Source organism: Hemitrygon akajei, chromosome 3, assembly GCF_048418815.1.
Source record: "Hemitrygon akajei chromosome 3, sHemAka1.3, whole genome shotgun sequence".
Lineage (NCBI taxonomy): Eukaryota > Metazoa > Chordata > Chondrichthyes > Myliobatiformes > Dasyatidae > Hemitrygon > Hemitrygon akajei.
The window spans coordinates 154480486-154496769 of NC_133126.1; the positions used below are offsets into that span (position 1 = coordinate 154480486).

The following is a 16284-nucleotide window of genomic DNA, read 5'->3' on the forward strand; positions in this document are numbered from 1 at the left end:
TTCATGGCATTCCAGTTGACATTGTGTCTGATCGTGGCCCTTTACTGGAAGACGTTCTTTTCCCTGTTTGGCTCTTCAGATTTCCACCCCCAGTCCAATGGTCAAATGGAACAGGTTAATCAGGGCCTTGAAAAATACCTCTGCTGCTCCCAATCATTCTGCTGGAGCCAGTTCATGATCTGGGCAGAAGTAGCACATTACACTCTGCAGAGCTCCTTCACCAATTTAAATCCATTTGAATGCCAAAGTGGTTTCAGTCACCACTTTTCTCCTACCAGGAAGCAGAGGCTGGGTTTCCAAATGCAGAGAAGTTCGTTGCTCGATGCAGGAGCACCTGGAGAGGGGCTCGGGCAGCCCTGAAGCGAATCTCAACCCGTCACCAAAAGCAACCCAACAGGCAGAGATTTATTTGTCCCTTCAGGTCAGAACAGAGGGTTTGGCTCTCACCCAAGGAATTACTTTAGCGAGTCAAGTCCAGAAAATTGGCTCTTGAGACTTATGAGGCCATTGAAGATCATCAGATGGGTCAGCCCTGTCAGGTACCAGCTGGTTCTGACTGGGTCTGGAGAATAAGTCCCAGTGGCGGCCTCTCCTCTGTTTCCACCAGTTCCCTCCCTGCCTCCCTCATATTGTCGGTGGTGGTCCCACTTATACAGTGAGGAGACCGCTTGACTCTTGACGTCATGGGCACAGCCTCCACTACCTGGTCAACTGGAAGGGATAGAGTCCAAAGAAACATACCTAGGTGTCGGTATGACATTTCTTAGACCCTGACCTGATATAGTCTTTCTACCACTATCCTGATCATTCTGGGCTGCGAGGAGCCAGGTTTAGAGAAGGGGGTACTGTCACACCTCAAACTGGCCACTAGAGGGAGTGAGAGATGACAAAGCCAACCTCATCCTGCTCACCTGCATATTGGGCTAATTATCAGTTTATTGTTATCACCTGCGCCTTGTTTGCTTAGTCTGAGAGTCATGTTTTGTAAGTGAAGCTGTGCCTTTGTTTGCAGGAATCTTCAATTTTTGGAACTTTTGTGGACCTGCTGCCTGTAACTTACCTGCTAAGAAATCTATTAAAACCTTGTTGGATTTTTTTCTCCTCTAATTTTGTGCGCTTTTTCTCTGCAATTGGGCTCACCACTATTCGATGTGAGGGAGGGAAGTTAAAACTGAAAATAAATTACTTAGTTCGCTGTGCCATGTGGTCATGGGGAGAAGGATACAAACTCTTTACAGGCAGTGCTGGGAATTGAACCTGGGTTGCCTGTACTGTAAAGTGTTGTGCTAACCACTATGCTACAATGATACCCCCATATGTAGTTGAGGTCCAATATTTATTGGTTGAATTCAGAATTTTGGCTTATTAATTTGGGATCTGCTTTTCTATGTAGGTGGTCATGTTTAAGGTCATCCATTTGCACTCCATCTTTCAACATTCCTCACTTTTTTGTTTTAACATTATTCTGGAAAATGTATACTGACTGTCATTCCGCTTATTTTAATACTTGTCCAGTTTTTCAGTTTTTTTAAAAAACTGTTTCATCTTAGGCCATTATCTTCCCAGTTTGGTTTTATTCTGTATTTGGCCTAAATATTTTATAAAGTAAGGCAAAGGTATAAATTCAAAGTATTGGACATCAAAGGTTTCAAAGATACATTTAATGTCAGAAATGTATACAATATACGTCCTGAAATGCTTTTTCTTCGCAACCATCATCTGCAATGTTCCCTAAAACTTTAATACAATTTCTCTGTACTATAGTTTAGCCATTTTTGTTGAGGTTATATCTTCATCCCGCAATGTCCAATACAACTAACAGCTTTTTGTGGAGCAACTTCACATTCTATAGCTTCCAAAATACATTTGTAATATCACTTCAACAAAAAAAAACTTTAACTCAGAAACCTGTAAAACATTTTAGGTATGAGGCCATCCTCTTACCCATTGATAGCAGTTGGAATCAATATAAGGAAGTAGACCGGCTAGCACTTCATCATTCCAAATTCATGGTTGGTGGGCTGGAACTGCAGATCTTTTAAAGAAAACAAGAGATAAAGGAAACAAGATCTTCCAAAAACAGTCTGTTGTAGTGATTAGATCTTGGGAATAATAATATGCCAAAACATGGTTCATCACTGCGTCATGTTTTCCATGCTAATCCAACCATAATGCTCCTTAAGTTTAAGGACGCTATATACCTTCTTCATAGTTCTGCCGACTCCAACAGTTCCTTCACCAATTTCAAATCTGCAGTTACTTCCGGTCATTGTAAAAAAAACTTTCATCTTCAAACTGCCGCCTTAAGATAGGTTTATTTAAAAACGTACACTTTTACGAAATGGACTTAAAAGTTTAAATGTCCCTTTAGTATGTTCACGGAAGTGGAAACTGGTAATTAGCTAATACAGCTGCGGAAGCTTCAAAAATACATTGCGCCTGCATAAACTAAAGACGGAAGGTAAGGTTCATGAGTTAGTAGTTTTGATCCCGGGCTTTGGACGAACACACAGTGGTCCTGTAACTGAGGGAAGCGACGCCAGCCACGAACCTGCGTCCTGGCGCTCCGTCGCTCCGCAGGAGGAGGAACCGCAATGGCACCTGAGCAGCTGTCCGGCCCGTCCTCATACAGACCCTTATCCCTGAAATCCACCAAGAGCAACGAGGACAAACCGTGGAAAATCCAACTCATTTATCTGCAGTGCTGTGAGTCATCTCTCGCATGTCATCTTGTGCATTGCTCAGTGACGAGTAGACTGCAGCATGTAAACATGTTCTGATAAAACCCTGCCTGGTATTTACCTGAATCCATAGTTAAAGAAAAAATTCAGAATTCCTCAGCCGTAATTTCATATATGCATTACGTGTCATTCAAGGAGTTAGTTGTGTATTCTGGGAACTGTAGTTTAATCCTGCTTTCAAATATATTCTCAGTGTGATTTCAGTGCCTTGAGTTAAACGGATCAGCTGATTATACGGGTGACAGCGTCCACATAAGTTTTGAAATACGATTTCATAACTTGCATGGTTTTGTTGTGTGTGTTTAGTTTGGGAAAAAATCTGGATGAGAGTAATTAAAATATTCTTTAAGAAATATTGCCTAATAAATGGGCATTTGCGGGTTTGATGGTTCATAACTGAACCCCAAACTCCCTAGCTAGCTCATTGTGGTAAACTACATATACCTGTCTGGACACGCCCCTCTGCTGACTGCTCCTGTGGCTCCTCCCACAGACCCCTGTATAAAGGTAATTGGAGCCACTGCTCCTCCCTCAGTCTCCAGGATGTTGTGTGATGGTCTCTTGCAGCTAATAAAAGCCTATTGTTCGCCTCCCGTCTCCAAGAGTTATTGATGGTGCATCACTCATGAAAGGATTTTACGGCACCTGAACATTACTCCGTGTCAACTATAACCAGTGCATTATAATTGGTACACCCTGCTCGAGAAGTATTTTCCTTAATGATATCAGATTAATTGTTGTAAAGGTCTGGCATCTTTCTACAGATTTTCAATAGAATAAGTAGTCCTTATTTTTAAAATGGTTCCAACAAAACTTAAATCTGTGTGATATAAACTCCACCCCTTCCTCCCCATCTTTTCCACGTGGATATTAAATCAGCCAAGTTGTTAGTGCATAGTTTGAAGAAAGGTATCTCACTGATGCTACAAGAATTTTATTGCACTAGTCAAACTCCGTACTTGTTTTTAATGTGGAATAACTAATGCGAATGTGCCGCAAATCCTCACGTAACGTAAATTGTTCTTGAATGGGTTTGGATAATGCATTGAAATTCAGAACAATCTGACTAGTTCATTTTTAGAAAATTTTGTTTTATGCGGTTTAATATTTAATCTAGCAACTTTAATTTGTTTGCTTCGGCAAAACCTTTGTTTTTGGTTGCGATCTAGTTGTTGTAAACCATTGCTTTCTGCCATGATGGGAGATGTAGATTTATACCAATTTTCTTTCTGGCTGAGAACCCCCCCCCCCTCACCCCCCCATGCCAACTTCAGTTCAATCAAAATTGAGCTGTCTGAATCCTAAAAGAAACAAACCCCAGTAATCTTTGCTTTGTGCTTGCTGATGTACTTTACTCAAGCAGGCAGTACCTCATTCAAAACACTGTCTTGTTCAATGGTTCCATTTAATGAGGATGTTTACCTTACACAGCCTGAACTTCTTGCTCTTTGCCAACATCCATGAAAAAGAAGAAAACCCTGAAGGATGAAGACAGAAAAACATTAGAACCCCAAAGCCCACCCCACCTCCTGTGCACAAGCAGCAGCAAAGCATCAACCCTCCCCCCCCTCCTCCCACTTATTCTAGCAGGAAGCATTAATGCCCACCACCCACCAAGAGAGCAGCAGCAAGCCCTCAGAGAGACACCACGACTTGCAGTCTAACAGACCTGACAATCTGACATGCCACAGGCTCTCTGTCTCTCACTAACAAGGGACAGAGAGGGGTCACCCTTTCCACACCAAGAGCAAGACAAACAGATCACTGTTTCAATGTTACAATCTGAAATTACGCTTATTCGAACTCAGCTGATTGAAGAATCAGCAGAATTTTTTCCACCACCACCACCCTCATTGAGAGAGAGATCTCCCAAATGTAGAGGCCTCTGGTAGGTACATCTGCTGTCCAGCCGTTCCAGCCTCTGAAACGTTCCAGATTTTTTTGCTGATGCCAGTGAGGAATCAAGTCACCTGAGGCTGTGCTACAAAGACTCCTGTCTTCCAGGCTGCTCCAGAAATATCGAGAAATGGCCTGTTGGCCAGCTCTGTAGAGAATCACACTTTGAGTGCAGCTGTACGGACTCTGACAGGACCCTAGCCACCTTGAAGAAGAGAAAAAAAGACATTAAGTAAAAGAATTTAAGCTGTGCAGATGAGCTCGAAGAAGTCGCCCTCTGACTCCATATTAACTCCTCCCAGAAGTTCTTCTTGTGTTTGATTTCTTTCATACATTTGTATTTGTCTATCTCCATTGTGGCCTTTGGTCTTATAACCTCTGAGAAGTCTGTATTCCTCTAATTCTGGTGTTGTACACCTCCTATTTACATTGCTCCACATTTAGTCTTCAACTGTAGCTCTGGAATTCCATTCCTTAATCCCTCAATCTCCACCCCTCCTCCCAATTTCGAGTACTTTCTTCTGCAGCTTGATGTCAGTTCTCAGATAAATGCAGTATTTAAATGTTATACTGTCACTTGGCAGTAAGGATAACTATACTGAACATTGGAGGGAAAAAATTTACCGAGATGTATGGGTCTAATTTGATCCTGAGAAAATCTTTAGCAGGCTTTCCTAGATCAGTCTGAATGATGCTCGTGGTGGCGATGATTGATTTTCACAGAGCTTCGTGGATGTGATCAGTGACAAAGAAAAAAAAGTTCAGAAAAAAATGATAAAGACAAAATGGAGACAAGTATGTCTTCCTCCGTTTGACAAATGGATTTAACACCCTCAGCGGGTAGATGGAGCTGTGCAAGCTGCTGCTCAAGTTTTGACTCTTGACAATCGATCTGTGTGATTAAGTAGCTCCATAACGGAATGCCTTGTAGATGGATGACTACTGAAGTGCTGTATGATGCTTTTACATCATGAAAGTAAAAACTCTGACCTATTTTGCTTGTTACTTCCTGACAAACTGAAGGCATTTCTTTCAGAAGTGCTGCACATTACCTAAGATCTTAAAAGCCAGACTACAAATTGTGAACAGAATTTAAATAGTATGGCACAGATTTTGGATCTGCTTCCACCTTCAAATCTATAGAAGTTCAAACATCTGAATTGTTGCATTTTTGTTCCTTAAATATACTGACAATCTATTAAAATCTTGAAGAAACCCTTACTTTTGCCAGTTTGTAGCAATATTAATGAATTATCACGTTATGATTTTCCTGCTACTTGGTGGGCAGAATCTTTGTGTATCTTTAAAAACAATCTGAAATCTGCTGTCCTGCTGAGGTTTTCCAGCCCTCAGGGTAACACCTCTGTACAGCAGTCAAGTGTAGATGAAGTGCCTTGGAGCCTGCTTGCCTAGCAGATGTCCATGCCTGGTCAATTTCCGGAGGGTTATTGCTTATTCCCTTCACAGTTGAGGACATAAACTTGGCTTCAAACACTTTCCTGATTGCTTTAATTCTGCTGTTGCAACGCCTTGTGTATCGCAATATATTAGTATACAGAACATTGCTGGAAGAGCCAACATTCTAATGCATCATACTGTTATACTAGAACTATTCCTTTGCATGTACAACTATCATCTAAATCCCACCTCTTGCAGTTACTGCCGCCGTTGTTCTGGAGAGGTAACTGGTCATTGCTGGATCATACTTTATTTCAGATCATTGTTTTTTCGATGTTCTGGTCTTTTTGGACACGTGTTAGAGCCAGGCAGAGGAAGAACCTCTGTTAATGAATTAACTAAATTTGTGATACAGCAGGAAATAGGCCCTACTGGTCCTTTGAGCTATGCCACCAGCAACCCCTGATTAACCCTAGCCTTATCACAGGACAATTTTCAATGACCGATTAACCTACTAACTGGTACAACTTTGGACTGTGGGAGGAAACTCAACCATTCAAACTGCTTAATATTTTTTAAATGGTAAGTCCAAGCATTTGAAAACAGCAAATAGCAATTCTGGCAAGTAAAATACATCCTAGCTAATCATGTGGATTAGATTCATATAATAGTAAAGCACAGAGGCAGACTAATGGATTCAGAAAATCTGTTGGCTCTCTGCACATCCCACTGAACTGTTTAATCACCATAGTTTTTTAATTGTTCCTTCAACAATGTACTTAATTCCTTTCTTTCAAAATCATGACAACTTGATGGTTAATTAGAATGCTCCCTTCTGGTTTCTATACACTAAATGTTTGCATTAAGTCAGTGTCTACTCATTATTGATGGTACCTCCAGTGGAAATTATTTCTTATTACTTTAAAAAGGGCTAATCATGCTTTTGACTTTGTGGAATAAAGTCATCGACCAGAAAATTCACTCTCTTCCAGAAACGCAGTGTGATCTCTTCAGTGTTACCAGCGTTTACTTTATTGTTTCAGATTTCCAGATGCAGTATTTTGCTTCAGAACCCCTTCATCGTCTCAAAGTTATCTGCTTAGAGCAACAAGTACTGGTTCTGCACGTAACCAGAGACTCTTAGTTGTGGCATTTTTCTAGTAAACCTCCATTGTACACTTTTCAAAGGCAATATTCCAAAAAGGGTGGATTCTAACAGATATGTAATAAATGTTTGCTATTAAGTTTTTGCATTTATTAATAATTTGTAGCCTGTGCATTTTACTGGGACTATTGACTTCAAATACAATTCCTGGTGGTCCTTCACTGACTTGATGGAACATTTAAGAAAAGTATCTGTCTCTCCGCTGTGGCTTTTAGTAACATTAGCCAAGCAAAGACAGCAGATTCTCATCATTACAGGATGCAAGGGAGCCGTTTGGGTTTTTATGACAGTGGTAGCTTTATGTTTTAAAGTGATTGAAGTTAAAATATTATTGCCTGATTTTGCTTGAAAGTTGTTATAAAATTCCGTCTTTCCAAATCAAAGTTTTCTCAGTAATTATGACTATGCCACTTCGGAATTATTCTTTGCCAACCCACCCATTTCATCAATGACCTTGCGACAGAGAAATCTTTCCAAACTCCTAACTCCTGCCTGAAATGGCCAAATAAGCAGAGGCCTAGTTGGGATGGATGGTGAATGTTGGCATGACTGGCAGCTTATTTGCTCTTTTGGATTAGTTGAAATTGATGGAGGAGAGAGTAGTTGGAAGAATATTGCCAAGTTTGGTGGTGAAAGGTATGAACAGGCTTCACTGCAATTGATGAGTTGAGGCAAAAGTGTATGAGCATGATTTTATGGAAATGGAAGCAGACGGTGTTTTCTGATGGAGAGTATATGGGGTTAAAAATTCACCTTGGGTTGACCAGGTTTAATACATCCTAGTTAATTTTATCCAGTCTAACACAGTGGCCAACGATTGGATGAGGCAAAGGATGAAATCTGTGAATCTTATTGCTTCACCAAAGAAAACTTATCTATATATCTGTCTAGGGTGCCTAAGGTTTTTGCATGGCACTGTAGTCATTTTATATATTGATATTGCACTGTACTGCTGCTGCTGCAAAAAAATTCATGACGTATGTGAGTGATTAAAAGAAGCCGCAGAAAGTTCTAAAATTGTTCTGCTCCATCTTGGGTACTAGCCTCTGCAGTATCCAAGACATCTTCAAGGATTGGTGCTTCAGAAGGGTAGTGTCCATTAAGGACCTCCATCACCCAGGACATGCCCTCTTCTCCTTGTTAATGACAGGAAGAAGGTATAAAAGTCTGAAAGCATGAAGGCACACTCTCAGCAATTCAGGAACCCTTCCCCTCTGCTACCTGATTCTGAAATTAACATTGAACCCATGAACACTGTCTAACTTTTTATATTATTTCTAATTTGCACCATTTTTAACCTAACTATTTAATATACATATACATACTGTAGTTGAGCCATTTCTTTCTTTCTATATTATGTATTGCGTTGTACTGCTGCTGCTAAGTTACCAAATTTCACGATGCATGCTGGTGATAATAAACCTGATTCTGAAATGGGTCTCCATTGTCGACTGAGAATGGGAAGGGATCAAGGAGAGGGGTATTATGGTTGGGGAAAGGGGAGGGAGTGGAAAGCTCCAGAGAGATTTTCTGTAGTGATTAATAAACCAATTGTTTGGAGACAAATGACCTTGACTGCTGTCTCAGGGCTAGATGTGTCTGCACCTGTGCCACCAGATTTGAAAACCCGCTCTCCATTCACCCTGACAAATACAGTACTGCACAAAAGTAATAGAACATAGAATAGAATAGTACAGCACAGCACAGGCCCTTCGGCCCACAATGTTGTGCCGACCCTTAAACCCTGCTTCCCATATAACTCCCCACCTTAAATTCCTCCATATACCTGTCTATTAGTCTCTTACATTTCACTAGTGTATCTGCTTCCACCACTGACTCAGGCAGTGCATTCCATGCACCAACCAGTCTCTGAGTAAAAAACCTCCCTCTAATACCCTCCTTGAATTTCCCACCCCTTACCTTAAAGCCATGTCCTCTTGTATTGAGCAGTGGTGCCCTGGGAAGCGGTGCTGGCTGTCCACTCTATCTATTCCTCTTGATACCTTGTATACCTCTAACATGTCTTCAATCATCTTCCTTCTCTCTAAAGAGTAAAGCCCTTGCTCCCTTAATCTCTGCTCATAATGCATACTCTCTAAACCAGGCAGCATCCTGGTAAATCTCCTCTGTACCCTTTCCAGTGCTTCCACATCCTTTTAATACTGAGGCAATCAGAACTGGACACAGTACTCCAAGTGTGGCCTAACCAGAGTTTTATAGAGCTACTTCATTACCTCGCAACTCTTAAACTATATCCCTCGACTTATGAAAGCTAACACCCCATAAGCTTTCTTAACTATCTTATCTACCTGTGAGGCAACTTTCAGGGATCTGTGGACATGTACCCCCAGATCCCTCTGCTCCTCCACACTACCAAGTATCCTGCCATTTACTTTGTACTTTGCCTTGGAGTTTGTCCTTCCAAAGTGTACCACCTCAGACTTCTCTGGGTTGAACTCCACCTACCACTTCTCAGCCCACTTCTGCATCCTATCAATGTCTCTCTGCAATCTCCAACAATTCTCTACACTATCCACAACACCACCAACCTTTGTGTCGTCTGCAAATTTGCCAACCCACCCTTCTACCCCCACATCCAGGTTGTTAATAAAAATCACGAAAAGTAGAGGTCCCAGAGCCAATCCTTGTGGGACACCATGAGTCACAACCCTCCATTCTGAATGTACTCCATCCACCAAAACCTTTTGCTTTCTTCAGGCAAGCTAATTCTAAATCCACCTGGCCCAACTTCACTGGATCCCATGCCTTCTGACTTTTTGAATAAGCCTACCCTGTGGAACCTTGTTGAATGTCTTACTGAAATCCATGTAGATCACATCCACTGCACTACCCTCATCTATACATCTGGTCACCTCCTCAAAGGACTCTATCAGGCTTGTTAGGCATGATCTGCCCTTCACAAAGCCATGCTGACTGTCCCTGATCAGACCATGATCCTTTAATGCCCATAGATCCTGTCTCTAAGAATCTTTTCCAACAGCTTTCCCACCACAGACGTAAGGCTCACTGGTCTATTTACCCAGACTAACCCTACTACCTTTTTTGAACAAAGGGACAACATTCGCCTCCCTCCAATCCTCCGGTACCATTCCCGTGGACAACAAGGACATCAAGATCCTAGCCAGGGATCCTAGCTCGTGGAGCAGCCTGGGGAATATTCCATCAGGCCCTGGGGACTTATCCATCCTAATGTATTTTAACAAATCCAACACCTCCTCTCCAGAGCATCAACCTCACCCATATTGTCCTCACCATCATCAAGTTCTCTCTCATTGGTGAATACCAAAGAGAAATATTCATTGAGGACCTTGCTTACTTCCATAGCCTCCAGGCACATCTTCCCACTTTTATCTCTAATCGGTCCTACCTTCACTCCTGTCATCCTTTTGTTCTTCACATAATTGAAGAATGCCTTGGGGTTTTCCTTTACCTTACTCGCCAAGGCCTTCTCATGCCCCCTTCTTGCTCTCCCCAGCCCCTTCTTAAGCTCCTTTCTTGCTACCGTATATTCCTCAATAGACCCATCTGATCCTTGCTTCCTAAACCTCATATATGCTGCCTTCTTCCACCTGACTAGATTTTCCACCTCACTTGTCACCCATGGTTCCTTCACCCTACCATCCTTTATCTTCCTCACCGTGACAAATTTATCCCTAACATCCTGCAAGAACTCCCTAAACATCGACCACATGTCCATAGTACATTTCCCTGCAAAAACATCATCCCAATTCACACCCACAAGTTCCAGCCTTATAGCTTCATAATTTGCCCTTCCCCAATTAAAAATTATCCTGTCCTCTCTGACTCTATCCTTTTCCATGATAATGCTATAGGTCAGGCAGCGGTGATCACTGTCCCCCAGATGCTCACCTACTGAGAGATCTGTGACCTGACCCGGTTTGTTAACTAATACTAGATCTAGTATGGCATTCCCTCTAGTCGGCCTGTCAACATACTGTGACAGAAATCCGTCCTGGACACAACTTAACAAACTCTGCCCCGTCTAAACCATTGGAACTAATTAAGTGCCAATCAATATTAGGGAAATTAAAGTCACCCATGATAACAACCCTGTTATTTTGGCACCTTTCCAAAATCTGCCTCCCAATCTGCTCCTTGGTATCTCTGCTGCTACCAGGGGGCCTATAGAATACCCCCAGTAGAGTAACTGCTCCCTTCCTGTTCCTGACTTCTACCCATACTGACTCAAAAGAGGATCCTGTTTCATTACCCACCCTTTCTGCAGCTGTAATAGTATCCCTGACCGGTAATGCCACCCCTCCTCCCCTTTTTCCCCACTCTCTATCCCTTTTAAAGCAATGAAATCCAGGAATATTGAGAATCCATTCCTGACCTGGTGCCGGCCAAGTCTCCGTAATGGCCACTACATCATAATTCCATGTATGTATCCAAGCTCTCAGTTCATCACCTTTGTTCCTGATGCTTCTTGCATTGAAGTACACACAGTTTAGCCCTTATACCTTACTACCCCTACACCCTTTATTCTGCTTCTCTTTCCTCAAAGCCTCTCTATATGTTAGATTTGGCTTTACTCCATGCACTTCTTCCACTACACTATCGCTCCAGGTCTCATCCCCTTGCAAATTAGTTTAAACCCTCCCAAACCATGCTAGCAAACCTACCTGCAAGGATATTGCTCCCCCTCAAGTTCAGGTGCAACCCATCCAATCTGTGCAAGGTCCCACCTTCCCCAGAAGAGATCCCAATTATCCAAAAATCTAAAACCCTGCCCCCTGCACCAACTCCTCAGCCACACATTCAACTGCCATCTCCTCCAGTTCTTACCATCACTATCACATAGCACTGGCATCAATCCTAAGAACGCCACCCTTGAGGTCCTGTTCTTCAGCCTTCTGCCTAGTTCCCGAAACTCTCACTTCAGGACCTCATCCCTCTTCCTGCCTATGTCATTGGTCCCAACATGTATCACGACTTCTGGTTGGTTTCCTTCTCGTACCAGGATGTCATGCACCCGGTCAGAGACATCCCGGACCCTTGCACCCGGGAGGCAACAAACATGCGGGTTTCCTTCTCACATCCACAAAATCTCCCCTCTGCTCCCCTGACTATAGAGTCCCCAATGACAGCTCTCCTTTCCTCCGTCCCACCACAGGGTCCGACTCAGTGCCAGAGGCCCTGCCACCGTAGCTCACCCCTGGTCAGTCATGCCCGCCAAGAGTATCCAGGACGGTATACTTATTATTCAGGGAATGGCTACAGGGGTGCTCTGCACTACCTGTCTACTCACCTTCGCTTTCCCCCCCTCTGACTGTATTAAGCATCTTACCTACAGTGTTTGTCTAAGATTTTGCACAGTACTGGAGAATAGATTATGGTAAAAGCAGGTGGTGGTAAGCTTGACTAATGGATATGAATCCGGCAGGGGAGTTCACCCGCAGTGTAGCTCAAGGGAGAATAAGAGTGCAGTGAATTCAGTAGACTGATGGTAAGATGGGCTAACAAGAGAACTGCACTAAAGTGAGATGCATACATTCGCACTTGTCAATATGCACTTCAGCAGACGTGCCTTTGACCATGATTACCCGCATTCATCCTTCCTCCCCATGTCTGTTCCTATCCATAAATCTCTTCTTTTACAGTGCTCTATGCTTTCTAACCTCTTTACTTTCATTCCTATTTTATCCTTATTCTCTACAGTCTCTGATGCTGGACAGCCTCCTACCTTCCCTCATCTGGGCACATTTCCCATTTCTACCCTGCCACCTTCTCTTCCATAACACTCTCTCATGTCTTCCCACGCCTACCTTTGCTTTCCTCATATCTACTTCACTCATATAATTTACCTGTCACTCAATACTGCCGCTGTTTGCCCTCTTCAGGGCATTTGCAGTTGCCTTCAATGCCAGTCCTAGCAACTGTACTGTGCAGAGCCTCAAAACGAGCTCAGATGCACCCCCCTCCCCCCCGCGCTTCTCAGAAAATCCTGGGGTAAACATCAGTTGCCTACAGCTGCTGCCCTGTGTGGCAGATTTCTGTCTCTTACTGCTATACTGGCTAGTCTATCTGTCTTAGCTGCATGATTTCTCTGATGATAGAGGTGAATTCATCTTGCAGGATCATCTCATCTGGCTGTGTCATTGTCCATAAACCCTTTCATGTTGGTTGTGGCCATTTCCTGTCACCCAACCAGAACCATCTGTTACTTCAACCATGAGTCCTTTCGCCTTGATGCCTATTGACTTCAGTTTAGCCAGAGCTCCTGGTGCCCCAGTTGATCTAATGCAGGCACTCTGACAAACTGACCCTCTATTGATGTACACGAGATAAATAAAATGAAATTTGTTGATGACACCTTCCATTATGATACTGGTTGTAAGTGGGCTAATTGTGAAATAATCTGTGAGCTTGGATTTGTACTGCTTTTGTAAACAGAATGTAACTGCCATTCTTCCACATTGTGAGGTTGTAAAAGCTTGGCTGCAAGTGTGGTTTATTGTGGAGCTGAGGTGTTAATGACTACCACTAGGTTGTTGTCTGGCCCATGTTATTTGTTATAGCTAGTTGTCTCACCCACCTTCTGTATCACATGCATCAAGTTGAATTAGTTGGAGATTAATGAAGGAATCTAGCTTTTAGTTTATAAGTACAACTATGTCGGGATGTTCCTTGACAACCTTAGTTCTCCCAATTTAAAATTCAGTGTCCAGAGTTTTACAAGCTGGTTTATTGAGGAGAACATCTATTCGCATTTTACACTCTCAAGTCCCTGCCTAATACCATTGTAATGGCCCCCAATTAAATACTTTCTCATACATTCTGCCCCTATTGTTGTCGGTGGCAATGCTGAAGGTCGGGCAATTACGGTCACAATCTCCAAAATGCTTGTCCAGCAAGAGATCTGTCACCTAATCAGGTTCACTGCCTAGTACTAGATCCAGTATGGCCTGTACACATTAGAACACAGAGCAGTACAACGCAGGAACAGGCCCTTCAGCCCACAATGTTGTGCTGAAACAATTAAATTAGTAATCAAATGGCCAACTAAACTAATACCTTTTGCCTACACAATGTCCGTGTCCTTCCATTTCTATCATGTACCTGCCTCAACGTCTTTTAAGAATCCCTACTGTATCTGCTTCTGCCATCACCAGGCAGCCTATTACAGGCATCCATCACCATGTATATATTAAAAAAATTATCCCTCACATCTCCTTTGAAATTGTCCCCTGTCACCTTGAATGCGTGCTCTCTGTTATTAGACCCCCTGAGGGGAATAAAAGGTACTGCCTGTCTTCTCTTTCTATGCCTCATAATCTGATAAACCGCAATGAGATCTCCTCTCAGCCTGCTCCGTGCAAGAGCAAACACACACTTGTCTAGCTTCTCATGCCCTCTAATCCAAACAGCATCGTGGTAAACATCTTATTCACCCTCTTCAAAGCCTCAACATCTTTTCTATAATAAGGCAACCAGAACTGATTGAAATACTCCAGATACGGCCTAATATGAGTTTTAAAAACTGCAAAATAACTTCTTGACTTTTGAACTCAATGTCTTGACTAGTAAAGGGAAACATGCCATACGCATTCTTAACTACCTTGTCCACCTATGTAGGTGCTTTCAGGGAGCTATGAACTTTGACCCCAAAATCTCTCTGCTCATCAACACTGCTAAGGGTCTTGCCCTTAAAGCACTGACTCTTTACATTTGATCCACCAAGGTGTAAAACTTGACATTTGGCTAGGTTAAACTCCATCTGCTATTTCTGCACCCATATCTGCAACTAATCTGTATCCTGCTCTATTTTTGTCAGTCACCTACGCTATCCACAATGTACTAACCCAGACATTTACATTTTCATCCAGATCATTTACGTACATCATACAGCAGTGCTCCTGGTACAGATCCATGTAGAACATCACTAAGTACAGACCTCCAGCTACTGTCACTCTTGCCAAAAACTCATGTTAGTAATTCACAACTTGCCCTGCACAAAGCTATCTTGGCTCTCCCTAATTAGGCCATCGTCTTCCAAATGCTCATTAATCCTATCCCTAAGAACTTTCTCCTGTATTTTCTCCTGTAGTTTTCCTAATACTGCATTGAGACTCCCTGGTCTATAGTTTCCAAGATTATTCCTGATTCCCATCTTGAAGAATGGAAAAACATGAGCCTTTCGCCAGTCCTCCAGGACTTTGACTATTGCTAGAGAGGACACGAAGATATCGGTCAAAGCTCTAGCAATCTCTTCTCTTGACTCTCTCAATAATCTGGAGTATATCCCATCAGTCCCTAGGATTTATTCACTTTAATGCTCTTTAAGAGACCCAACACTACCTCTTCCTTTACCTTGAAATGCCCTAGTGTATTAATTCACTCAGCACTAATCTCCCTATCTTTCACAGCCCTCTCCTTACCAATGTAATGTACACAGTAAGAACCTTACCCACATCCTGCACATGCAAGCAAATGTTTCCCACTTTATCCCTGAGTGGTCCTCCCCTCTCCCTAGTTACCTTCTTATTCTTCATGTATGTATAAAATGTCTTGGGCTTCTCTTTATTCCTACTTGCAAAGGAATTTCTACGGCCCGCCTGGCTTTCCTAATTCCTTTCTTGAGTTCTTTCTGGTTTCTTTATAATCCTCAAGAGCTCTGTTTGATTCTACGTCCTAAGCTTTACATACAGTGGTGCTGGAAAGTTAGCCCTTTAGAGTTTTCTCTGTTTCTGCATAAATTTGACCTAAAATGTGATCAGATCTTCACACAAGTCCTAAAACTAGATAAAGAGAACCCACTTAAATAAATAACACAAAAAAAACATACTTGTTCATTTATTTATTGAGAAAAGTGATTCAATATTACATGTATTTGTTGGAAAAAGTATGTGAACCTATGGTTTCAATAACTATTGCGATCCCTTGTACAGCGATAGCTTCAACTAAATGTTTCAAGTACAGGCAGTCCCCGGGTTACGTACGAGTTCCGTTTCTGAGTCCGTCTTTAAGTCGGATTTGTACGTAAGTCAGAACAAGTATATCCAATATTATTTAGCGTCAGTTAGTCAAACGTTTGTCTTAGTA

General features: G+C 42.4%; 1 protein-coding gene across 7 annotated transcripts in view; it reads left to right on the plus strand.

Moving 5' to 3' along the window:
* Positions 1–2346: 2346 nt before the first annotated feature.
* LOC140725529 (uncharacterized) overlaps positions 2347–16284 on the plus strand; it is a 467652-nt gene continuing 453714 nt past the window's right edge. For 6 of the 7 annotated variants that reach the window (XM_073041104.1, XM_073041102.1, XM_073041106.1 and 3 more), the window contains exon 1: positions 2468–2706. In XM_073041104.1, the coding sequence (XP_072897205.1) occupies positions 2595–2706 (112 nt within the window). In that variant the 5' untranslated portion in view covers positions 2468–2594. The other variant, XM_073041107.1, reaches the window with a different exon arrangement.